Source organism: Kwoniella dendrophila, chromosome 8 (assembly GCF_036810415.1).
Source record: "Kwoniella dendrophila CBS 6074 chromosome 8, complete sequence".
NCBI classification, from domain to species: Eukaryota; Fungi; Basidiomycota; class Tremellomycetes; order Tremellales; family Cryptococcaceae; genus Kwoniella; species Kwoniella dendrophila.
The window spans coordinates 913667-939312 of NC_089483.1; the positions used below are offsets into that span (position 1 = coordinate 913667).

Here is a 25646-nt window from a genome sequence, read left to right on the forward strand (position 1 = left end):
ATATACTTATATACACAACGGTATTCAGGAGGTAGACCATTAGACCTCCGACACCTATGCCTTGACTCATTCGACCTGATTTCGGGATTTGAGGATCACCTTCTGTCCATTTACTAACTTCCCATTTTACTTCTTTGCTACTATGAGGTGTTCTTCTTATTCAATGATTCTGCTCTCCTGTTATCGCAATCGTCTCCGCTGTTCGTTTCTTAGTTTTTTCCGTCATAAAGGTCATTGTTGATCGTAAATCTAATTCAAGCGATTTTCATCCATCCCAATAGTAAATTAACCTTTTATAAGTGGTTATCCACCCAACATGTTCAAGGCCTTTCTTAACTCGCTTCTTGCAGTTTCAAAATCATCAAATTCTAAAGCCGATACAGCCCATTTAGCGTGTTTTTGAACTGTTTCAACTTCCCTTCTATTCAGATTGGTTCTAGTAGGGCCAAGAGCTGGTGTGATGTTTTGCTGTTGCGGTTGGGGAGAGGTCAATCCTAAACCATGTGGTTGAGGTTGAGAAGGTGGGTGTACAGGATAAGAAGCTAATGAAGGTGGTGGAGGTGGTGGAATAGTAACGGAGGAGTTAGTTGTTGGTTTAGCTGGTTGTGAAGTTGGTTTTGGCTTGGTGATAGGAATATTTGAAGTTGAAGTGGTATTTTTGGGTGTTCCGTCAACAGGTAAATTACCTGATCTTGAAGATGCAGAGGCTGAACTATCACCTCGAGGTCTGCCTTGTGGGGGAGGTTGCAATACAACTTTTGGTGAGGGTTTGGGACTTCCAGGTGGACTGGCGAAGTCTGTTGGAGGTGGCGGAGGAGGAGCATCATATGATGATACCGTTATATGGGTTGATGCTGGACTTAAAGGTGCTCCATCTGGTCCCATGAATCTAACATTCTTCTTGTCGCCTGGTGAGCCTTTATCAGGAGGCGACAATGGTGGTGCAGAGGGTAAAATTACATCTGGTCTGTTCGTTGGGAAATGCAATTCGTTATCGTCTTCAGGTAAGCCAGGAGTAGCGGCCGTTGACCAAGCACCGGAACCTGTTGAGTGGTTTCTGATAGGAGCACGAAGATCTTCTTCAGATGTTTGGAGACCAGATAGAGGAGGTCTATTCCCTGGTTGAGGGGATGGTCGAGGTGAAACGATTGGAGTGGATGTATTGCTAGAGTTGCTGGCCATTGTGGGACGAGTTTGAGAAGAGAAAGATCCTCTGCCTTGAGCGGGGGGTGATTTGGGAGGAGGAAGTGGTGGTTCGGTTGGAAGTTCGGATGGAATTGCAGGGAATGGGTTAAGGTCGTTCTCCTCTTCGGGAATAGCTATATGAAAGAGTCAACACTTCACCCTTGCAGTGACATGCGCAAATATGACTCACGAGGTCCTGATACCGGTGTTCTACCTTCTCTCAATGCTTTTGCACCATCTGCAGCTTTCCACCTTGCATACTGCAGCTTCTGTTCCATCTGTGTCAAGTAGTGAAGAAGTTAGTTGCACTAATAATGGTGATCCAGCGGTCAACTAACCTCATCCGTCATTCCACCTTCAAAGCATTTCAAGACTTCTATGAATTGACCAGCTACCACGAACTTCCTGATAGTCGCTCTTACAGAGGGAGTATTAGTTCTAGCTCATTTGAAAACGCTCCTAATGAGCTAACTTACTTGCCAGTATTTCCAGCTCTATCGTCGTTATCCGCTGACATAAACACCTTCAAAGCGAAAGCCTCTACTAAAGCAGCACCTGCAGCTTCAGAAGTGACAGCCTCGTTATTGGCAAGAATGGCTTTCATCTAGGTCATAGCTATTGCTTGAGCTTATGCTCTTTATCGACAGAGCTGGTTTAGTACTCACCTCTTCGAGAGCGTCAATCACACTCATAAGGAACAAGGTGTCTTCTTTTGTTCTTTGTTTGACAGCAAGAGCTTTCTGGGCAGCAGAGAAGCAGCCTACAACGGATCCTTACATTAGCACCTAAGAGGATAGAACTCTAGTGATCACTCACACCAATATGCTACGACTGGTTCTACCTTCTTAAGCTCATTAGCCCTTTTCAGGATCTGTTCACATTGTTTGAGTCCAAGAGGAACACCTTCGGTAGGTATTTTGACATTTTCCATCTTATCGTGTTGATGTGTGTGAGTTTGGAAGGAGGAGGTATGTTTGTATGGAGTGTTAGTAGCCTGGTGTTTGACCTGTTTGACTTGTTTGCTATATGGATGTTGAGGCGATTTGTTGTTTGTGGGTATAGATAACACAAACGGTGGTGCTTTTTGATATACCAAAGGGCGTAGATCGGGTGAGATTGGAGGTGTGAGTGGATAAGATTGGCGTGGAATCATCATATCATGTCAGGTGGCAATGACAAAAGGAAAGGTTGGAGGGAAAGGGAGTTTGTCGGTGGGGCGTTGTTGGGATAGAGAGGTATAGAAGCAGATAGGAGAGTGGATATCCAAAGCAATCAGATTTAGGTTTGAGGAAAGAGCGTTATGGTTGAGAGTGAGATAGATGTTGTTGTAAAAACCAGTGATAGGTTGACAAATATTCATGAAACAAGGGTATTATATATGTAGGCAATCCATTGTCAGCTTTCTCTCAATCCTTTAAACTAATCCTATACCAGACATAAAATCGCTCATAATGAAGCAACATTTCATCCGAAACTCGCTCAGGTCCGAGTTAATAGATACTAACACAATCACTCGGTTGAATGCCGATCAAAAACAGATAAAAAAAATGGTAAAAGGTAAAGAACAACGTGATGCCGCAAAAACGACTTATTTAAGATTCCGGTTAACCATCATGATTATGAGGAATGTAAGATCAATTGATTCCAAGCAATAAAGCGGTAAAATTGCATGCCAACTATACACAAGACATCAAAGCAATGTGGGAGAAGGATATGCGGGAATGGATATGTAAGAAAGGATGACAAGATTTGGGGTGAAGAGTGGCTTTCATATCTCGAAAATCAAAAACAAACATGAAGATAGCCATTAAGGTGGATACATCCATCATAACTCACCCTGACTTAGCCGATTATACTATCAACGTCTACTCTATCAGAGCCTGTCCCCCCAGGAAAGAAGCAGTATCGTGTGACTCTTACAAGCTTGATGTATCGAGCTTATTTACGCCAATACCATTCGAATTTGCCTGTTGAAAATGCGTGTTTCTCTTTTCTACTAATCAAAGTGGGGTAGGTGTAGAGACGCGTTTCGACCGAGTGCTTGATTGTATATCTTGAAGATGACGTGACTGACTGAATGAGAAGAGAAGGGGCGATGAGATAAGGATTGATCCACTTGACCTCTTTCAAAATCAAAGTGAAGATGGGATGACAAAAAGGGTGTCTTTCGGTTTGACCTAAAGGATGTGTATAATCGGTATTGGTCGGCTTTGAAGATTGGTAGGTTAGGCTAATTTACGTCCATAAGATTATGATAACAAGATGAGATAGAATGTATGATCCGGATTATCAGGATGAGATGGTTTGAAAGATGGTTCTAGTTTATTTGTTGATGACAATATGCTCATGTCAATGTTTTCGGAACATGTCAATTAACTCGTAAGCTTTAAGCTTTGTTCGCTCGAAATGTATGTAATATGACGAGACAAGTTTGACCACGTGTAAAAGCATCTACGGTGATGACCGATACAAAAGGCAATTTAGAAGATGACGTAAAGTAAAGTAAACATTACTTTGATTTTGATTTTGATTTTGGTTGACGCGACTTTCCATTTCCTCTGCTAGTATTCAACTTACTTTATCTTTGACTGACAGAAATAATCTATATTATATCACAACGTACACTGTTGGTATCCCTTCCTTCTACATCTTCATCCAAGTATAGTGTCTATTATCTCTTTGTACTGATCATTCTTTTAACTGACGCTTAATCATGTCTCGATACTCACAAGCACTGATCATATGGCAACCGAAATACTTATTCTTTCCTCCTGTTCAAGAACCACCTCCTCCAAAAAGGATATTCCGACATGTTGATCTGGAAGAGGAAGAGGATGTGGGTGTGCATATGAGAACAACTCGTTCTTTCTTCGGTCCTATAGTAAGCTTTCCAATGCGTGGATTTCTAGATTCGCAGAAGTTAAGCTTACAATTTTCACCAGGTATCTTGCTTGTTCCAAATGCAAGATCATGAATACATCTTTCCTCAACTCTTTATCAATGATACATTCCTTCGATCCATACGAAATCCTCCTAAATACTTTTCTTTCGATCACCATACTTACGTATATCAATTCCATCCTAACATATTAAACAAATCTGAACTCGATCTGCTTCATCATCAAGCTGACGAAGCTTACATCGAAGAGATACAAGAAGAAGAAGGACCGCCGGAAGAGAAAGAAAGCTCCCTGGAAAGTATAGATGAGAAATCACCTTTTCTTCCTCCTACACCCCTCTCGCCACCACATTCACCAGGTTCAAGGTTTAACAAACCAACAAAAACCGTTTGGAAACGTAAATCACCCGAAGCAGAACCAGACGACATCTTTTCTATAAATACTGATCAGCCTAAAAGACATAAATCTAATGAAGATCAATCGATCGATCAATGGAGAGTAGGTAAGAGACCTGGATTTCAAGGAAGTTTCATTGCTCCCAAAAAGGTCATTCACGCTGAAGATGAAGAAGAAGGTGGACAAAGCCAGCCTGAGCATGATCGGAAATCGAGGAAAAGAACTTTTAGTCAAGTGAGTTATGGTCACCTGTGAGAGTGAATTTGAACTGAAAAAGTTTCTTTCATCTCGTAGAGTATTCACTATTCATCGGAAAAAGTACTCAAGAAACCTTTCAAACCACCTACAAGAGTGTTACTCAAACCCAAATCGCCAACAAGTCCTCCTAGTGATATTTTCGATACTGCGTCCACTTCGACTTCACCTGGACTTACAACATCAACTAACGACAGTACTCCTTCTGACAAGTCTCATTCGCTCCGCACTCCTTCGACTAATTGTTTCCCATTGCCTAAAGTTGATCCATACTTTCCTGAATTCCCTACTCCACCTTCAATGTCGACGTCAACTTCTTCAAGAACTGCTCGAACTCCAACATCAAAACCATTCAAAACACCTATGAGAACCAATAGATCAACAGCACCTTCACCATCGACTGAAACGACCAGACATTCAAATCGGAAAATAATCCATCCGTCTTCAAGATCTTTGTCTAATGAGAATAGGAATGGTAACAGCAGAACTAGACCATCTAATCAAGCTGAAATTACTAAGTTAGAAAAAGAGGTTTTGACCATGAAACAAGCTATCAAATACTATGATAGTCCTGAAGATGAGAAATTAAAGGAATTGGTAAATATATGGAGAAATGCAGGAAGAGATATAGTTGAAAAGCTATTTATGATTATACCCAAGCCAATGGAGTACGACCATCCTTCATCTAGCAGCGTGTCACCATACTCCACCAATTCAACGTCAAGGTATAATACTAATGGTTATTCTACATCGACCAACTATTGGAAAAGTTCTCTTTATGATGATGAATTCAATTCTAATGATGAGCAAAAGAATTACCTGAATAATGCTCATAGAAATGATAAAGGTGAATTAGTGGATGATGACGGTATTCCTTTAATTCAGTGTGAAAGCGATAAAGAAATGGAATCGTTCTGGGAGAGTTTGGTGAAAGAAAGTGAAAATGTTAACAAGTGAGTTACGGTGAGGTGGTAAATGAAATGAAACTCTGGTTAGAACATGTTAAAAAAGAAGAAAACCAAAACTGATCAATATTACATCGATAATGCACCTTGTAGATCGAAATCGACCAGTCGACACCAGAGTGATAGTAGCTATTATGATAAATCCTATGACAATAGGTAAGTCCCACGTTTCTCATAGAATTACATCAAAGACTATCTCCAGAGAAAAAATATGTGGTTCATACCAGGAATGGTTAACTGATGTGCTTTTGGCAAATAGTCAGTCTGAGTCCGATACCACATCGATACCATTAGCAAGTGAAAGTTGTACTTCAGAAGAGAAATCACAAGAATGGAATTATGAAAGTTTGATGAAATTATATGGTATTGATCCTGACTTATTAGGATGGGATAAGGTTGACGAAGATTGGAAAATGATAGAATAATGGTATTGTTTTAATTCTTCTTTTACCGTGATTAATCATTTAACCAGTATGAAAAGGGTTTTGGAATTTTTATTGATTTGTTTTTGAGAAGATTCTGAGAAGGAATATACTGTATGCTGTCCTGTATGATATAGATGAGTACTTCAACATTCAGTTTCAAATTATGCAACAAGTTTATAGTGTATATAGAGAGTATATGTAGATTTGGAATATCCGCTTTACATGACAAATGCATCTTCCTGTATATTATAATAATAGTGAAGAAAGCTCTTGAAAACGTACATATCATATTGCATGAGTTCTCTTCACTTCCTTTGGAGCACTATCAAGAATTTGGTCATATGTTAGATCATTTCAATATATGCATGTTATATAACTTCGTTATTTATTACTTGAATGTGACTACTAATCCTTCATTTATATCACTTTATCATCAAAATCCCTTTCTTTTCTTCTTTATAACAATCATCAACTATGACAAGAATTAACTAAGACGTTATGTTTTTTCCCATATCAATAATCAAAATTAATTCTTCTTCTTTCCTTTACCTTTAACGACTTTAAATCCTAAATCATCTTTCAATTTTGGTGGTTGGGTTTTAACAATATCAGCTAAACTTGAAATTTTTGCTGTTGTTGTTGAGTTACCATTACCACTTTTAAATCTTTGTGAATCTGATTTTCTTTTTGTATAGAACTCTTGTGCAAATCTTCTGCCATCTAATGTTGAAGAATTGGCGTAAACTCCATCAGAAATGATTTCCAATGTTTCTGCTCGTTGGGATTGTGGTATATCAATTGGGAATGATAATAAGACGTTGTTAATGAAATCGTCGACTGAACATTTTTCAAGTTATTTCATCAGTCATCATTGCATAGCATATTAACTTTGCGTGATTAACAACTCACCATCACCTCGATAACCATTTAGAGCACCTTTAGCCCATCTGATAAACTCCACACTAGGAGCATTTGGATCTTCGACTGGAGCAGGAGTACCATTAACTTTCTTAGGTGTACCAACAACAGCAGCAATGTTAGGAACTGAAGTGGCAGCTTTGACTGGAGTAGCAGGTTTAGAGACTGAAGGTGTAGAAACTACTCTTGCGGCGGATGAAGTTACAATGGATGATGCAGAAGGTTTGCCACTAGCACCAACTGTTGTCCATCCAGCGGGAGCGGGGGCAGACTGAAATTCAGATCATATCAGCATGACTCTTTCAAGGACTATTACGTCAAAAGCTGTACTTACAGCAGCATTAGCAGCTAAATCTGCATAACCTCTCTTTTGTGTACTCGATACTGAACCAGCAGCAGAAGGAAGACCAGGTGCACCTTGAGACGCTCTAGCAGCTTGAGCAGCTTTAGCTTTTCTCTTTTCTTCTTCTTCTTGAATTTGTTTTAAAGTTTTCTTTGGTGCAGCATCATTTCCACCCCAAACAGGTGCAGATGGAGTTGATGGTGCGGTTGTAGTGGTAGTAGGAGCAGAAGGCTTAGATGAAGGTAAACCCCACGACATTGAAGTTGGGAAATCTTCGTTTGAAATTGATGGTGTTGGTGCAGGTGAAGATGTAGCTGCTCTTGCTTCAGCTAAAGCAGCTTTTCTAGCTTCAGCATGTTTAGTTTCAGCTTCTTGGATTTCTCTCAACGAAGGTGAAGATGAAGTTTTGATATCTTTTTCATCTTTGATTGCCCATGGTGCAGGTTTGGCTGAAGCTGATGACTGTTTTTCACCTGAACTAGTTCCAGCTGTTGGACCAGGTGTAGCAGGTGCAACTGTTTTAGGGGCAGAGATGGTTTCAGAAGTGGAAGCTTGTTTAGCTGGAGCAGCTGGTTTAGCAGGGAGAGAAGCTGGAGCAGGAGGTAATTTGAGAGCCGCAGCGGCAGCAGCAGGAGTAGGATCGGCCGAAGATGGTGATGAAGGTGCAGGAGAGGAGACTGATGCCTTTCTAGATGGAGCTTTAGATGATGGTTGACCCCAGACAGAAGCAGGTGCTTTAGCGGGTGGTGGCGCTGGAGTTTCTGGTTCAGGTGATGGAGGAGCCTCTCTTTGTGGGGTTTCAGCAACGGGTTCTTCTACAGCAGGAGCAGCGACATCGTTGACGATGTCGGTCTCCTCGGAAACAGCTTGAGTAGCTTCAGAAGCGATAGGAGCGAATACTTGGTCCTGAGGAGCTACCGGTGAGAGAGCTTCGGCAACAGCTTGTTCGATCTCAGGGTTTGGTTGTTGTTGAGGTGGTTGTTGTTCAACTGGCCAAACAGGTTGAGGCGGAGCTTGTTGTTGAGGGATTTGAGGGGCATAAGCAGGAGAATGGTGAGGATGTTGAGGGGGTTGAGGCATACCCCAAGGTGAACCAGGAATAGCGCCTACACCAGCAGAAGGGGAGAAGAGATCGCCACCTCTAACTGGGCTACCAATTTGAGGCGAAAAGAATTGTTGTTGGTGTTGAGGTTGCATAAATGGCATAGGGTTTTGACCGATTGGAGAAGGCATACCGATTGAACCGAAAGGACCATTGAGTCGTGGTCCGCCGGGAGCAGCAGGTGCCATACCCCATCCTTGACCAGGTCCAGGACTAAAAGCAGCAGGAGAACCAAGATGTCCGTTGTTGAAACCGGGTCCATAAGCACTTGGGGAGTAAGGAGCTCGTTCAGGGAGGAAAGCTTGGTTGAATTGTTGAGGTGTAGCTTGGACAGGAGGTTGTGGGCTAACTCTAGGATCGGCAGCGACTGGGGATGAAACACCGAGGTTTCGGAAAGAGTCTGGAAGACCATTGATAGCTTGTTGTTGGAGCGCGGCGATAGGGATAGGGAGATTAGGAGGTAATTGACGAGGTCTGATGGGTGATAAGAAAGGTTGAACGGCACTGCCAGTGGCAACTTTCAATTCAGCAAGGGGACGGAAAGAGGTTTCTGAAGCTCTTCGAAGTGGAAGATCGTCGGTGAAGTAAGAGTGAGAGTACCAGTCGTGCATTTGGGTTCCAGTGAAGGGACCTATATAAGTATTAGTTAGCAGGAGTATGGCCGAGGTAAGAACTGTACTGACCTTGCTCTTGACCGTTTGGATCTCGGTAAAACCACTCGATGGCTCCTAAATCTTGCTTCTCTTCTGTAAGAGTAGGGGTCTGAGCTCTATCTTGAGGAACAGCTGGAGCATTGATCGAATCAAGAACGGTTGCATCTCGTTCTGGGACGGGAGTAGCGGAAGGAGTAGCAATGACTGAAGCAGAACTGGGCTCTCCGGCAAAAGGCACCTCGAGAGTCTAACTCGATGTCAGCTTATATCCAACAGAGAAGGCTACAGTTGACTTACCTTTTCTCCATCACCAGGAGCAGTTAGGCCAGCAGCGATTCTCCATTTCTTTTGACCAGTCCCCCATCCAGGTCCACCACCTTTACCGAATTTACCGACTTCCTCTTTTTCCTCCTCTACCTTTTCTTTGGCGGAGTCACCGTTCCTTAATGTAGAATCAGTAGTGTCGACCACAGGATCAGCATTAGGATTGGGTGATAAAGGATTGGCAGTGGACAGGGCGGAAGGGGCAACACCACCAAATCCTAAAACACCTTCAAAATTACCGGAACCAGTTCTAGCGGGTCGCCAATTGGGTCCAGTCGATCGAGGAGCATCTATATACTTTGTCAGCTTATCCCGCTGAATTCATCACAATTGTTCAAGCTAACCTGTACCAGCTTCGGCGGCTTCACCTCGAACTCTGCCTAATCTTTTCCCAACTCCACCAAATCCACCGCCAAGAGCACCTGGAGCTTTACTATCCAAACCACCAGGACTGATCATACCTCCACCGATAGTGCCTATCTTTCCACCAAGACCACCACCGAAAGCACCACCTTCGCCACGAGCAAATCCACCCGTTCTACGGGAAGGAAGACCGTTAGGTGTAGGTGGTTCAACTGGATTTGCGTTTGCGTTTACAGCGTTCCCATGGGTATTTTGACGTCTGTTAGGTAACGGAGGATGGACGGAAGATGCAAGCAGCTTTGAAGAAGAGGGAATTAGCATTACAATATGAGAGGGTATCTGTATCAACTCACCTTCTTCTCAATATCCGAGAGATCCCTCAACCCAATTGGTCTATTGACAGCTTTACTAACCAAAACACCTCCTTCTGCCATTTCGACTAATTCAATTGGTCTTTCTTTAAATTTATTTTCATCAAAAAGATTCAAAATTTGTTCTCTACTATATCTAAATGGATGTGAAGTACCATTTTCTTTTGGTCCACCACCATTTAAAGTGTTATTTGGTTCTTGATATGGGAAATAACTTGCATCATTTGGAAAATTTGGCGATTGTGGTGTATGAGTTACTCTAGAATAACTTAAAGGTTGATTTGGTGCTGTAGTTGTAGTGGGTGAATTGACTCCAACACGTTGATTTTGCGATAATGCAGGAAAAGGTACATTATTATTTGGAATAGAATTGGAATTTGTTTTTTGATGTAATGATGATACTGGATGTTCAGTCGTAGGTGTTAATGATGTACCAGATGGTTTGATTGATTTAACCCATTGAGGTGCAAAGTGGATAGACATCTATTATGTGAGTAAGGGGTAGTTAGCTATGGATGTTTGACATTTTGATGGTAAATTTTGGAAATCAAGGGAAAAGAAAAGTTCAATGTTGAATGTTGAAACATAAGTTTTGTAATCGGAGGGAGAGAAAAATTTGCAGGGTACTAAGAGTGGATCTCCACAATACATCCCAGGTGAACCACTTTTTGTCCTTATCGTTCTTCATGCAGTTGGTTATCCAGTAAAAATGAACCAGTCCATCCTTTTCAACTTTCATTCATCTCGGTCTCGATATACCGAACTTGCTCAAGATTTTGATGAAAGTGATCTCATGTGATGGGTTCAACTCACCTTGAATGCAATGTTTTAATTCTTGATTGTGACTACGAAAGTGCTTGAGACAGATGAATGCTGTTGATGCTGAGAAAGTAATGCTATGATAGACGGAACGAGTGAAAGCGATAAGAGTAGAAAGTAGAATATTAAGGAATAAAGTTGAACCAAAAAGTTGAATTAATACATCATGTCGTAGTAGCGTGTTCTCGTGTGCCATAATACAATAACCAGAACATGACTTATAGTACGCGGCGTTTCAACACTATACAACTATAATCCCGATCATTAGGTAGCTTATCATTGCAAATGTGGCGGTGGAGGTGGTCCGCTTTTCTTTCTTCTCGTTTTGGTACAAGATGAATTAAGCGAGGCTGTATGAAATCAAGTATGGACAAGCAAAAGTGATATGTTATGAGGTATATCTATTTGCTGAAAGCGCTGTGTGAAGCCTGGTGAACTCATCGCTGATGACAATGACAAGCACAAGAATACACATCGTGAGGATTTCTTTCCATACATGAGAAATATCACTATTGCTAACAACAAATCAGCTAGGTGTAGGATCTATAGGAACATTATTAGCTCATCATTTGAGATTATCTAAACCCAGTACACCTATCAGTTTATTGGTGAGATCACCCAGAACATTTCCTGGGCAGTTGACTTCTTTGAGAGATGGTAAAAAATCAGTATCGAGTGGATATGAAGTTGAATCTTCATTAAAGGGAGAAGATAAATGGTTCGATGAACCTATAAAAAATTTATTGGTAGCTACAAAAACGATTCAAACTTTGGATAGTATTAAACCGTTAATCGAAAGTAAAAGGTTGGATGAAAACTCAACCATCACATTATTACAAAATGGTATGGGTGTTTATCAAGAATTAATAGATAAATTGTTCACGAATGAAAAGAAAAGGCCGAGTTTTATCTTGGGTACAACACCACATGCAGTTTCACCTTATAATAATGAAAAAGGTCAAATAAATCATAATGTTTCTTTAGGTGATGGATTCATAAAATGGGGTTTAGTTAATGACCCATATAAGAATATGAACGAGAACTTTAGTATTGAACAGAGTATTTGGGGTTCAAGGAATAACGATATTCTATATAAAGATGATTTGATCGATTTGACAATACCTAAAGAAAGAGAAGATTTAATCTCTTTGAGAGATACAATAGAAAGTATAATGAGTTTAGATGATTTAAATCCACAATTATTAAAATTTGAAGAATTGAATAAAGCTTTATTATTGAAATTAGTTGTAAATTCATCTGTGAATACAATAACAGCTATTTTAGGTAGAGGTTTAATGTTAAATGGTAAATTATTAGAAATTCCTGAAGGTTTAAGATTAGTTGATTCAATTATAAAAGAATCTTCTGAAATTTTACTCAAACATCTATTAAAATCTATACAAACCAACTCTGAGACTGAGATTAAAAAAGTAAATTTGGAAATGTTTGAATATGAAAATTTGAAAGAAATGGTATATAAAGTAATCAAATCAACATCAACAAATATAACTTCAATGGCAGTTGATATAAGAGAAAAAAGAAAAACTGAAATTGATTATATAAATGGTTATTTAGTTAAATTAGGAAATGATTTAGGTTGTAATACACAAACTAATCAGATGATTTGCGATATGATTAAATTTATCGAAAAATCACATCACTAAAGTGGAACATGAAGGCTCTGTGTGAAACGAGAATGGGTCATGTTCAGCAATGATAATCGCGATGGACACGCTGAACGTCGATCCAGATCTATTAGCGTGAATCTCGCCTGCAGTTAGAACAGGTCGAACAAAACTTACTCCGGGGAAGTGGGGTAGCTATCCCTCATGAAGTAGAATAGATTATCGATTCAAGCGCAATCACGAATGGCCACGCTGCAGAACCTCGACGAGAGCTCAGCGTTGACTGCGGAAATCATTCAATAAACAATATAGACATTATAGATTTTCATATGAATACAACAACATGAAATATAATGCGATGTAATAACCCATCTACTGTAACATGATTTCATCAAATTATCCTTATTCTTGATTACCCATCCCTACGAGGTGGTATATGGGGATCACCGTATAAATTCATGCATTTTGAATTGTGTACTCGTAAATCCACTTAATCCATCATGACCAAGTTCTAATAACTGTTTACCTGTAGCTTTTTTTAACATTGATTCTTTTGTCGTTGAAGAAGTTTCAGATAGAGGTGATAAAGGTGCGATGGATGTTGGATTTTGTGATTGTCTAAAAGAAATCATATTACAATCATTCAATTACTTTGACTATATATCACATCAAGATAAAATGGAGATTTGGACTTGAGCTAGTCGCTTACATTGGTGCACCAAATACTCTTAATCCCCTTACATGCGTATCTTTACCATTCAAATGATTAGCCAAGATTATAATTCTTAAATGATGGCATGGTATCGGAGGTCTATTAATGTGTACAAGAAGAATTAGTTATCCCTATACTCAACGTCAATCATACGTAGTGGATGACTGCTCCAGAGAGAAATACCTATGACTTACCCCTCAGTCTCTTGACCATCCTCTGTGACTTCCATAGGACGTAATATTATCGGTATCCATCCGTCTGGTTTATTGAAGTCCATATTTCGTACCTAAATGAATTAAAGAATTAGTCTTAATCGGAACCCTTAGATATAGGATATAAGTGATAAAAAGCTCTTTGTACCTCTTGTAAATCATGTAAACCAGTTCCAGCTCTTATAGATATTTTTGAAGGTGTATAAGAATCATCACGAGGATGGGACATATGAACTGCAACTGCCTATAATTCACTCACATCTGTTAGCCATGATAAATGTTATGAAGAATTTCACTCACAGATACATGTACTCTTCTTGGAAATGCTAGATCTATTAAATGAGGTTGAGGGCCTTCAGACCTATCACATTGTCAATCAATTATCATTAATTTGCTATCTTTGCCAGTCCATTCGAATTTTGCTTACTGCCAGAAAGTCCCATCATTACCATCCCTCAAATTATCCACTCCAAATCCATATTTATGTGATGAGACTGACCAAGATGCTAAATGTGATAATTCTGGTCGTTCTGTTTCCGGTCAGGTAAGGAAGAGGAAAGATTAATTCGCTATTTCCACTCTTGATCCGTTCTTACTTACCATCTTCCTGATCGTCATATTGTTCAGAATGTACTGACTCTGCCATGTTAAATTTCAAATGAACGCCTACGAGCTATATATGTAGGCGTTTCTTTAGTTGTATGATTCTCAACTCTACTTCAAGTCAACCTTGGCTCGATTTTGTTTACACGAACAGACAGATGACGATATTCCGTCGGAAATCGTGTGTTTACGGCAGTTTGAAAAGTCGAAAGTCGAAAGCTGAAAGATCTTCAAGAAGAGGAGGAAGAGGAATGTCAATATACATTTCTTAGTTTGGATTTGAGAGTGAAAGATCTGCGAGTATACTTCATTCACCAAGAATGATCAAATCTTTGTCGTCAAGATGAGAGATAACACGTGAACAAAGGCTGGATCATCCCATACAATAATACCCAGTCTTCTCTTCTGTTGAAACTGTTGACATATACCCACACCCTTCCAGTGATTCATGAGCAATCAAACACAATCTCATTGACAGTCGTTGAATCATACCTCTAAAGTCATCAAAAAAACCATGTACGAAACAATCATCATACTTCCAATCATCTTGTTGATTTTTCTAATTGGATTTATTCATTATATATGTCTCAATGCACCATCATCAGCATATCCATCATTGAACCCTACAGCAGAAACAAATAGAATATGGAATATAGAAAGGAGAAATGGGTTTGTTATTTCTTTTGAAATATGGACATCAACATTAAATGAATTACCAAAAACTATTTTAAACAAATCAAATATCAATGTAAAAAAAGCTAGAGGATTAAAATTGATTTATAATTTTGGAATTGGATTATGTTTATTAGGTTTATTATCATCTATTATTGGATCAACTTGGTTTACATGGATTGTATGGAAAGATGTTTGGAATGAAATTGAATTACATACTTTACAAAAAGTGAATTCAGATTCGACCATATCGATACCTACGATTGATAGTCAAATCGTCAAAAGGGCTTTATCGGATAATATCTCGTCAAATGACGATATAACGTCAAATTCGTTAGGAGCAATGACCTGGAATTCAGCTGGAGGTTTACAGCCACTAGTATGTCTAACTCGCTCAATCTGTGTCAGGAATCTGCAGCCTACTGTGTTCATGCTTATCATCATAATAGATACCAGGTCTTACGATGCCTTGGACACATCTTCCTACTTTGATTTTGGCGTTGGTGGTTAATCAATTAATACATGAATTCGGTCATGCTATCAGTGCTGCCTTGTGAGTTTATTATGTCTCTCACAATTAATGCCAAGTAAATTTCCCATAACAATTGTCATTGACTGACGTTGTATGATTTCTCAGAGACGATGTACAACCTTGTCGATTCAGTATCAGTCTTCATGCGGTATTACCAAGTATGATGGTTTCTTTTCCATCTAGTATTGATACATTAGACCCGTGAGTATGAAGGTATAATATTTTGCCCACCATCTCTCATTCTAATATCTTTATCTGAGTTCAGGTAACTGCTTAATGCTAACATAATGCAGTAACGCGAAAATGCGCTTAGCTACTTCAGGGCCATTCCATAATCTCATAACTTGGTTTGTTGTCTGGTTAATCACTTTCAGCGGAGTAGGTAATTTACTTTGGTATGATAGAAGTAAAGAAGGTAGAGTTGTTCAAGATGTACATTGGGTAGGTATAATTCAGAGTGACATACATGAGATATGATTACAATCTATATTGAGCTGATGATCCAATTTTAACAGAACTCCCCTCTTTATCCTCATCTTCTACCTGGGACACTCATAACACATCTTGATGATATTTCGTTGGTAGCGCCCACTTCAAATGCTGCCACAGACACATGGACAGAATTCTTATCATCTGGTAAAATGATTGATCAAAGTAGAGGATGGTGTATGGATAAAAATGTATTCTTATCACAACCTGATCCATTTGTTCAAGGTATAGGAGATAATGAAAATGAACTGTTGGGATCAATATTGAATAATAACGACAAGGGCGATTGTAAAACGAATGAAACGTCAAAAATCATATTTGAATCAAAATATGGAATAACAAAAGGAATTTCAAAATGTTTATATCCAAATCCAATATTAAATATAAAATCAACAAAATGTCCTTGTCCAGATTCAAAATGGGTTTGTATCAGGCCTTCTCCCAAAGAGAATATCTTACGTATAACAACCAGAGTTGAGGATGGAAATTGGAACATTCAAGGGAAAGATCATGATAAGGTTATATTTTATACGGGACCAAAAGAGGAGATACTGAGAGATGTGAGAATAGATATAAAATCAGCTAGATATTGGAAGAATGGTATAAGATGGTTTGTACTGTTTTTCAAGTGAGTAATATATTCAGTATCATGGTCATTCCACTTTTATGGCATGTCAAGGAACTCGCTATGATAACTGTATGAATGTATGTATTTTCTGATACTGATAATCTCCCTTTACGCTTCACTTCAGCTACACATCAACAATATCATTATCATTATTCTTATTCAATTTACTTCCATTACCTTTAACAGATGGATCTCAATTACTGAATTCACTATTACAATGGCAATCTACCGTCAGACCTAAATCAATTGAATCAGTAGCATTGAAAGGTAGGATAAACAATAAAAATGACATGAATGGATCATCAGCAAATATCAAATTATACAGAGAATATGAGATTGATTCGGATGAAGAGGATGACCAAGATGAAGAAGAGAGATATATAGGTACTAATCCATCGTCCCGATTGAATGAGCGATTCATGGAAGAAGGGAGATCATCGAGAAAAAAGAAATCATGGAAAAGATGGTTAAGAAGATCAATCCAATGGTATACTATGCTCATAGTCGGTTTGTGGTCTTTGGGTTGGGGAATGTTATTCCTGTTGAGATCGAGTTAAAATGAATTCGATTGTCTAAGAAGCGGAGACTTCTCGCTTGTAGATCGTATACTTTTCGGGATATCTATATTACCAAGTTGTACAGTATATATTCTATTCACATCTCTATGTATTGCTTCATCTACGCCTCTATGTATTCTATGTATATTATATAGTTTGAGATCAAATTTCATTCGTTCCAAGCTAAGCTATTCGTGATGTAAAACCCACTTAAACCTTTAACAACAGCTTCCATATTCTCTTTACCTTGCTTTACCCAATTTCCATCTACATCTTCAAAAGCAATATCAACACCTAACGTAGTAGCATTTTCTTCATTTCTCCATCCACCAGTCAAAAATTCATATCCACAATCTTTACCCATAATTATCTTTCTTGCTTTTTCTTGTTCTATTTTAGATGAATGTCTAAGGGCGGTCCATAAACCGATTCTCTATATAATATCGAGATCAATTATGTAAATTTACAAAAGTAAGCTCTTATCGCTTTCTTATGATTACACAACGCAATATAATTCACTAAAAACTTACAGGCGGTACAGTGATTCTACCAATTTTCAAACAATATTCACTTATTGCCAAACAACAAATAATACCACCATCTTGTCTTTTACTTCTTTTATTTACCCAAGATTTCTTGATTTCTTCGATTTTACTTTTGGGCATTTCTGGTCCTCCAGCAGGTGTAGAACTACCACTTGTATGTGTCTTCTTAAATGCATCGATAGGTTCAGCTTTAGATTTACTTGATTTTTGGTTTGATTTTGGATAAATGATGAATTCTGAAACCAAGTAAAGCCTAGAAAAAAAATAGAAAATACAAAGTAAATTTAGTTCTTGATTCTATTTTACTCATATTAATATGGAATCGTTAATATATGATAAGATATTATCATTGATTGATCATAAGATTCTGATCATTCATTCAGTCATTTGTGAAACCCCCCAACAACTTACCATTTTTCATCCCATCCACCTATTCTAGTTTCAATAATATATTTTTTACCAAAAGGAATTTCTTTAAAAAAATTATAATGACTTGAACCTAAAGCTAAATATGCACCTGTACCTAATAAAGGTTCAAATAATTTCATTCCAAATTTCATTTCAATTGGATCTGAATTTTTTGCATAAGCTCTGATAAACAATAAAAAAATGGAATATACAAGGTCATTAAGATATTATTTTTTATCTTCTTTTTTAGGTTAAGATAGATTTCTCACACACTCACGAATTACTTAAATGTAATCTATAATCACAATCATCAAACCAAGCTAATCTATTATATCTAACTCTAAAATCTTCAAGTCCACCATTTGAACCTGAACTTGAACTTGAACTTGAACTTTGTTCAATTGTTTTAATAGAATCATTTATATATTTTGATCTACCTTTTCTCAATTGATCTAAATGTAATTTTGATGCTACATTAAATATTCTAAAATGCCATATGAATGGCCATGATGGTGCTTGAAGTATGAATATTATAGCTATCAGATATTTCACTACATTTGCGAGGTTAGCTAACGTGCAATCACTTTTATATGTGTTTTTTTTTTTTTTTTTTTTTTTGACTTGTGTATGATAGGGGTATATTTGTATAGTGTTGACTTACAAGGCCTAGGTATACTATTCGATAATTTGGACAAAACATCGTTCTTAGTCCAATCTACCAAAACGGACTTGAGACCGTTAAGCAGATTTTGGGATACAGAAGTGATAGTGCTGGTCATTATGAATCGGTGAAGTTATCTTCCGCTAATCACTTTGTATTAGCGCAATGAGAGTTTGACAGTACAACGACAATATTCAATTTCGACTTGCAATGTTTATACATTCCATTATTGAAATGTCATGATTCTTGCTTATACATTCTCAGACTTTGGCTGTTCCCATTCAGTGTCCATCCAAGAAAGCGAGGTGTAGATCTTAGCTTGACGATAACATGCAGATTAGGCCGATTTAAGGGTTACCTTAGATGTTATCTTTCGCTTATTCAGCGTTCAGCCGAAAAACACACATACCGACTTTTCAGGAGTAACCTTTTACTTGACAATTGTTACAACAAGTATGAGAACATCTGTCACAGCAAGATGTTATACAAAGAGCACGCACATCGAACAGAGTTCATTGTCATATGTTTAGTACGGTGATTATCATTCTCCAGCTATATATGGTACACTCCGACCTTCATATAACTATCAAAGTGCTATTCCAGGATAATCGCGTGGTATGATTTTATCATCAATTACCTCATATTACCGGCATCATTCCCTTCTTACACCTTCTTTCCAGAATGCGATTGTATATAATTGATACATATCCTATGCAATATCGAGCAGAATCTCGTGGTATTTTGTTAAAATATGACGAGTATGACTATGGTGTATGTAATAATGATAGTCCTAATGAAGCACAAATAGCAAAGTCCGTACTTCGTTTCAATCATAGCGTTTCAAGCATCCTTCCCAGCGATCTGACCATTATCATACTCTTCGCACACTGGTTGGTCATCTAGAACATCTTCGTGAACCATAATTGTTGACCCAATTAAAAAGCATTCATTCCTTCAACGAGACTTTCCATGCCTTCTCTACCTTTGTTAACCCAATTGTCTTTATTGTCTTCACCACCTTCTAATCCTATATCTGCTCCTATGTTATTAGCATCCGGTAATTCTTTCCAACCACCTCTTAAGAATGATTTACCGCCATCTTTTGACATTACGATCTTTCTAGCTTTGTCTTGTTCTGCTTTTGAAGGTGACTGAAGTGACATCCAAAGTGCGATTCGCTATGCAGTATATATAAGTTTACTACTTTTCTACGCAAATAAGAAGGAAACTTACAGGAGGAATAGTAACTCTACCCATTTTGAAACAATATTCACTTATAGTTAAACAACATACAACACCACCATCTTCCCTCTTTCCTCTCTTTGCGGCCCAGGATCGTTTAATCTCTTCTACTTTACTACTTGCTACTGTCGTGGGTGTAGATGATCCAGTGTCATTGCCATTGGACGTAGGAGGTATAGGGGAAGTAGAGCGTGTTGGTGGATCTGATATGGAAGGGACTATGGAAGCTGAAGAAGTTGCTTCTGAGATGGTTTCGGATGCTTTGGAGGATGCTGAGATGATAGTGTTTTGAGCGGTTGTTTTGGCTGATTCAGATTTTGATCTAGATTTGTTTGATTTTTGAGGATACAAGATGAATTCGATAACAACGTAGAACCTATATCGAGTAAGGTAGTCAGTATGGATGTCAATTATATATTTGTAATATCGAAACTGACCACTTCTCATCCCATCCAGCACATTTAGCTTCCATAACATATTCGGCTCCCAAGGGAATTTCTTTGAAGAAATTGTAATGTGTAGCACCCAAAGCCATATGTGCTCCAGGTGTGAAAAGAGGGGATAAAGCTTCTATACACCATTTCATCTTTAGGGCATCAGAGTTTTTAGCATATGCCCTAAGTGAAGTATTAACTTACATTTCAACAGGTATACTTTATAGTCAGAAAGGTAGGAGAGAACTTACGAATTACTTAAATGTAAGTTATAATCACAATCATCAATCCATGCAATTCTATTTATTCTAGTTCTTAAATCTTTTATACCACCTTTTTTATCTGATTGTGATTTCCAATCTTTCAAATATTTCGTTCTACCTTTAGTATAAGCTAAATAATATGCTTTTATACCCCAATACCAAACCCTTATATGCCATGTAAATGGCCATGATGGTGAATGGAAGATAAACAATAAGAGAAGAAGCGCTTTGACTGTATGATTAAGGGAATGTTAGCTGATTGTCTACAAGGTGCAGGGAAACCAATAACTCAAGACCAAATTGTGGTAGATCATTTCACTTACTAGGTTTCGGTATAAATGGTAACAAAGGTTTAGAAGAATCCATAGACAATTTCGATATTATAGTTTGTACAGTATTCACCAGTCCTGCTGGGAGCTGATCAATGAGGTTATCCAACATCGTTTTCGTATTAATGGTTATTTTGTTTGATGCAGCGCAAATGTTAATTCGACAGTGAGGGCGTAAAGAGTAAAGATGAAAAGAAGATTGTTAGTTATTTACGATATATGATCTCCCAGTTAATATAGTAGTTGTGCTGTGTTATAACTGTCCGAGCGACACTGATAATTTGCAGCCTAAATTACAAATCTTCCTCAAACTCACCTTACTTTTAGCCCTAACACGATCCACGACAGACATTTTTTAAAACTACTTGCTCTTTGGGTGGATTTTAGACAATACTGCCAGACAAATGCCGGTTTTTCCGGAGTCCTACCTTATAGAAACAGAAACAAGAAAAAGATAGATTAAAGCTGTTGGAATATATAAGGTTAAGGTATAATCAGGATTCTTTAAACGATGATAGAGGGTTTTATAACAACATGATGATTTTCAGGGTGACAAACATGAAATACGTCGTCGCTATGACCGGTTAAGATGTTGCTGCTGGACCGGGCAATGACCGTCAAAATAGGCAGGATGAAGAAGAGAGACCCTCGTTTCGTGCGCCTTTCTATCTAAAAGAGCTTTGACCCCTTTGACACGTGGTTCATCCGGTCTAAGGAAGTGGAGGTTAACCAGATTAAGAGAACAATAAGATTATTATTGTTTTCGTATTATTTGTTCGTTCAACTGCAAAGAAAAGATAACTATGTATGGCTTATGAATAGATCATTGCTATCTGATCTACTTCTCTTATTGGCAATCATATCCACAGTATATAATATTCCAACTCTCGAAGAGTAGCTCGCTGATCAACCGCTCTCAAAATGACAACATTCACACCTTCAATCTACACACTACCTTCAATACCTTTACCTTCAAACTCGCATCCTACAGCGACATTGGAAGAACAGCAAGAAACTGAATCTCTCATATCATCTTTGTTCGGCTTACTTCCACCTCCTGCCCAATCAGAAAACTCCACTACGACTCTAAGAAAAAATGAACACACTCAATTCCTAGCCTCAACATTCTTCAAGTTACCTGGTAAATTCGTTAGTTTAGATGCAAGTAGACCATGGTTAGTATTTTGGAGTATACATTCTTTGGATATATTAGGTGTAGCTTTGGATCAAGGTACGAAAGATAGGTAAGCTGGTCATACCGAGATGAATTTGATTCGAAGCTTGCAATGACGTATACTTGTCAATAGGATAATCTCAACTATACTTAAATTCCTTTCACCTTTAGGAGGATTTGCGGGTGGTCCAGCAAATTCTCAATTACCTCATTTACTTCCTACATACGCAAGTGTGTGTTCTTTGGCTATAGCTGCAAATTCTGGCTCCCAAGGTGGATGGGAACAACTGAAAGATGCAAGACAAAGTATATATAACTTCTTTATGGATTGTAAGAGAGATGATGGTGGGTTTGTCGTTTGTAAAGGTGGTGAAGTTGATGTAAGGTGAGCAATGTATTCTCAGCTTTATCTATATTGTCGAGGACATGAGTAAGCTGATAGTCTGCGGTTCATTTCAGAGGAACATATTGTTTACTTGTCGTAGCCACATTATTAGACATATTAACACCTGAACTACTCAAGAATGTTGATAAGTTTATTTCAAGTTGTCAAACATATGAAGGTGGATTTGCATGTTCTCAATTCGCTTTTGGTGATCCAAGTGATAACGAAACTAGAGCGTCAATGGCAGAAGCACATGGAGGTTATACATCATGTTCATTAAATTCATATTTCCTTTTATCTTCTCTAGCAAATTTACAATTAAAGTCTTTAGATGAGAATTATCCTGTCAAGATTGATGCTAAGGCAGCATTAAGATGGAATGTTTTACAACAAGGTGAATCTATTGAAGGTGGTGGCTTTAGAGGTAGATCAAATAAATTAGTTGATGGTTGTTATTCATGGTGGGTTGGTGGTACAATTCCTGTATGTGAAGAATTGATCAAGCGTGAGAAGAAATTGAAAGCGAAGTCACAAGGAAAAATGAACAAGATTGAATTGGTAGATGAGGAAGGGAAGGAAGACAAAGAAGAAGATTGGGTTGATGAAATTCGTTTGTGCAATAATATTAGCTTCTGAACTCCTTTTGGCTAGATGGTAAACTCAAGCTAATTTGACTTACTTACATCTTAGCTACACCACCGTTATTTAACAGAGGTAAGCTGCCTGATTGGGGAACTCACCCAAGGACGACAGCTGACTGATTAACATATAGTCGCCCTTCAAGAATTCACACTAATAGCTGCACAACAGGAAGCAGGTGGAAGTGGTGGATTACGGGATAAACCTGGAAAGTGAGTGACTAATTCATTCTGAAATATAAGGTATGTATCCAAGCTAACATCACCAAATTTAGACGACCGGATACCTATCATACATGTAATACCTTATCAGGATTATCTATAGCGCAACATTCAACGAAGCATTCTTCTAATATCGTTTCTGATAATCGAAAGAAATTCAATTCAACAAATGGGTTACCACCTATCAAACCTATTTCTGAAAATGGTGGTTGGATAAATGAAGAAGAAAGACAGATTGCTCGAAGGGAAATTTGGGCAAATGCTTTAGGCTGGATTGAAGATGAGAATGATGAGTTGATTGTGGGTGGGAAAGAGAATAGAGTGGTGAGTTGATCGATTGGTCAACTATCAACTAAGAAGTCTTGCTATGATTTGAAAGCTGACTTGCCTAACTTCCTATTCCAGAACACTACAACTCCGGTATTTAATATACTGGGATTGAGACTCAAACCTTTCATAAATTACTTTTACTGTCAGGAAGAATGAGGTGTCGTGTGGAAAGGTTCTGTATTATTGTTAGATGATTATTTCGATTTGCATGTATTATTCTAATTAATCTAGCTACAAAGTTATAGAGATCGTTCACTTCTTTCGGTTATAACGTACCGTTCAACCCCGCAGAGAATCTGAACGCTTCGAGATATATATCTATACATATGATCCAAATTAGATTGCAGCTTTATACCTCTCGGCTCCTTTCCAATTTTCTGGTAAAACTTTTCTAATAGGTGATTTTGGTCCGAAATCAATTGAAAATAAATCACCTGAATTTGGATATTTTTCTGAATCACCTTCACCACCTAAGTAAGACGATGCGGTTGTTATATACATTGTTTCTAGGTTTGGACCTGTAAACATCATATAGAAGATTAAGTTAGCTTTTATGAAATACCATATATCATATCATACCCGTAGGTTGATACAGGAGAAAAGCCAGACATACCTCCAAAACAAGGTATAGTAGCTCCTTTTGAACCTTTAACAGTGATCATAGCGATGATTTCACCTTTTGGATTTATACCTATCACTCTACCATTTCTCCATCTTGCTGCCCAAACATTACCTAATCCATCTAAACATAACCCATCGTATACACCTTCAGTAGGGTGCTCATCATCGAATGCAGGTGGTGAACTAACGAATTTACGTCGATTGGAAGGTGTTCCTGTTGATATATCGTAGTCGAACACGTCAATTTGATCTTTACGTGAATCAATGTAGTCTGATTAACGACAAACAGAGGTCAGTATCGGGTAGATATGAAAAGGATTTGCGAGTTGAAAGACACCAAGAGATATCACATCACTTACACATCAATTTCCCATCTGATGTAAATCCTATACCGTTTGAAACACCAACTTCGTCTAAAATTTTGGTTTCTTTACCATCTGAATCGTACCTGTGAATTGATTAACTTGTCGTATTAGTATTTACTTGTTGTTCTCTAGGTTATCTTGCTTCTTTCAGAGTTAAAGCAGAAGACCAGTACGATTAAAACATGAACTTACCTCCATAATTCACCAGGGAACTTGGGTGCATTCTCATCTTGACCCATACTACCATAAAACACTCTTCCTTGAGGATCTATACCACCATCGTTGAATCTAACAGTTTCATCTTTTACTAACTTATCATTCAATGGAGTTGATAAAGTTTTCAAAGATTGCTTTTCATTTGAATACGCTGAATTTGATGTCGGTTTAGAAGGTTCAGGTAAAATTACTAAACTACCTTCAAAAGTACCTATCCACCCTTCGCCATTGGTTCTAGGTGAGATGTATGTTAAGCATTTAGACTCGGGATATGTGTCTATCGAATGATTACTTGTTATCGGATCAAGACTATCATAAATCAAATCAATGGTTAGTATCCTACTGCCGAGGTAAATGTAATCGTACTCACGAATGAAGTTGTGACCGAAAGATATCCACCCAATGTAACAGTTGTGTTTTCGAATCCCATAAAACGCCTAGACAATGTGTCTCTTTAGTATCAGTATTCGTTTATCAACCGAACTCTGTTTAAGCTAGTAGAAATGACCGTTTCCTGCTAACTCCACTCACCTTCTCCCAAGTTGTTCTGACATTTCAACAGAACTTCCGCATCGAACACAGGTATATTTTGAGAAGCCATTTTGAAATTATGACACTGCGTGTGTGTATTTCTGTTTCGTTAGTTGATATTGGTCTAGTATACCTATACACGAGCTGGAGAAGAACAAAAAGAACAATAGAGTAACATTCAAACACTCATTTTAACATTCCTCATGCTTCTGTACTCATATGGTGAGTAAAAG

At 38.1% G+C, this 25646-nt stretch overlaps 10 protein-coding genes across 10 annotated transcripts; 4 read left to right on the forward strand and 6 right to left on the reverse strand.

Moving 5' to 3' along the window:
• Positions 1-303: 303 nt before the first annotated feature.
• On the reverse strand, positions 304-2116 carry L201_006165 (uncharacterized protein; the record flags this gene model as incomplete). Its single annotated transcript, XM_066221888.1, has 6 exons — positions 304-1319; positions 1376-1463; positions 1524-1602; positions 1662-1789; positions 1851-1945; positions 2002-2116. 6 exons carry the CDS (start codon positions 2114-2116, stop codon positions 304-306), a joined length of 1521 nt encoding a protein of 506 aa, XP_066077985.1.
• A 1782-nt stretch (positions 2117-3898) lies between these two features.
• Positions 3899-6126, forward strand: L201_006166 (uncharacterized protein; the record flags this gene model as incomplete). The annotated part of the gene is made up of 4 exons (XM_066221889.1): positions 3899-4066; positions 4128-4715; positions 4776-5689; positions 5880-6126. The coding sequence occupies 4 exons, from the start codon at positions 3899-3901 to the stop codon at positions 6124-6126; spliced, it is 1917 nt and encodes a 638-aa protein (XP_066077986.1).
• Positions 6127-6652: 526 nt separating this feature from the next.
• L201_006167 (uncharacterized protein) lies at positions 6653-10683 on the reverse strand (the record flags this gene model as incomplete). The annotated part of the gene is made up of 7 exons (XM_066221890.1): positions 6653-6963; positions 7036-7315; positions 7379-9120; positions 9173-9389; positions 9440-9756; positions 9811-10126; positions 10183-10683. 7 exons carry the CDS (start codon positions 10681-10683, stop codon positions 6653-6655), a joined length of 3684 nt encoding a protein of 1227 aa, XP_066077987.1.
• Positions 10684-11471: 788 nt separating this feature from the next.
• L201_006168 (uncharacterized protein) lies at positions 11472-12683 on the forward strand (the record flags this gene model as incomplete). Its single annotated transcript, XM_066221891.1, has 2 exons — positions 11472-11495; positions 11550-12683. 2 exons carry the CDS (start codon positions 11472-11474, stop codon positions 12681-12683), a joined length of 1158 nt encoding a protein of 385 aa, XP_066077988.1.
• A 404-nt stretch (positions 12684-13087) lies between these two features.
• Positions 13088-14214, reverse strand: L201_006169 (uncharacterized protein; the record flags this gene model as incomplete). Its single annotated transcript, XM_066221892.1, has 7 exons — positions 13088-13262; positions 13354-13455; positions 13551-13642; positions 13717-13812; positions 13869-13929; positions 13996-14098; positions 14169-14214. The coding sequence occupies 7 exons, from the start codon at positions 14212-14214 to the stop codon at positions 13088-13090; spliced, it is 675 nt and encodes a 224-aa protein (XP_066077989.1).
• A 471-nt stretch (positions 14215-14685) lies between these two features.
• Positions 14686-17049, forward strand: L201_006170 (uncharacterized protein; the record flags this gene model as incomplete). The annotated part of the gene is made up of 6 exons (XM_066221893.1): positions 14686-15222; positions 15293-15396; positions 15481-15576; positions 15669-15816; positions 15891-16492; positions 16617-17049. The coding sequence occupies 6 exons, from the start codon at positions 14686-14688 to the stop codon at positions 17047-17049; spliced, it is 1920 nt and encodes a 639-aa protein (XP_066077990.1).
• Positions 17050-17218: 169 nt separating this feature from the next.
• On the reverse strand, positions 17219-18781 carry L201_006171 (uncharacterized protein; the record flags this gene model as incomplete). Its single annotated transcript, XM_066221894.1, has 5 exons — positions 17219-17482; positions 17580-17847; positions 18006-18185; positions 18280-18553; positions 18664-18781. 5 exons carry the CDS (start codon positions 18779-18781, stop codon positions 17219-17221), a joined length of 1104 nt encoding a protein of 367 aa, XP_066077991.1.
• An 817-nt stretch (positions 18782-19598) lies between these two features.
• On the reverse strand, positions 19599-21043 carry L201_006172 (uncharacterized protein; the record flags this gene model as incomplete). The annotated part of the gene is made up of 5 exons (XM_066221895.1): positions 19599-19841; positions 19897-20281; positions 20343-20522; positions 20591-20834; positions 20926-21043. The coding sequence occupies 5 exons, from the start codon at positions 21041-21043 to the stop codon at positions 19599-19601; spliced, it is 1170 nt and encodes a 389-aa protein (XP_066077992.1).
• Positions 21044-21852: 809 nt separating this feature from the next.
• L201_006173 (uncharacterized protein) lies at positions 21853-23836 on the forward strand (the record flags this gene model as incomplete). Its single annotated transcript, XM_066221896.1, has 7 exons — positions 21853-22175; positions 22239-22490; positions 22565-23100; positions 23181-23204; positions 23263-23341; positions 23404-23674; positions 23756-23836. 7 exons carry the CDS (start codon positions 21853-21855, stop codon positions 23834-23836), a joined length of 1566 nt encoding a protein of 521 aa, XP_066077993.1.
• A 180-nt stretch (positions 23837-24016) lies between these two features.
• L201_006174 (uncharacterized protein) lies at positions 24017-25483 on the reverse strand (the record flags this gene model as incomplete). Its single annotated transcript, XM_066221897.1, has 6 exons — positions 24017-24198; positions 24294-24572; positions 24661-24749; positions 24859-25191; positions 25253-25319; positions 25414-25483. 6 exons carry the CDS (start codon positions 25481-25483, stop codon positions 24017-24019), a joined length of 1020 nt encoding a protein of 339 aa, XP_066077994.1.
• Between the last annotated feature and the right edge of the window lie 163 nt (positions 25484-25646).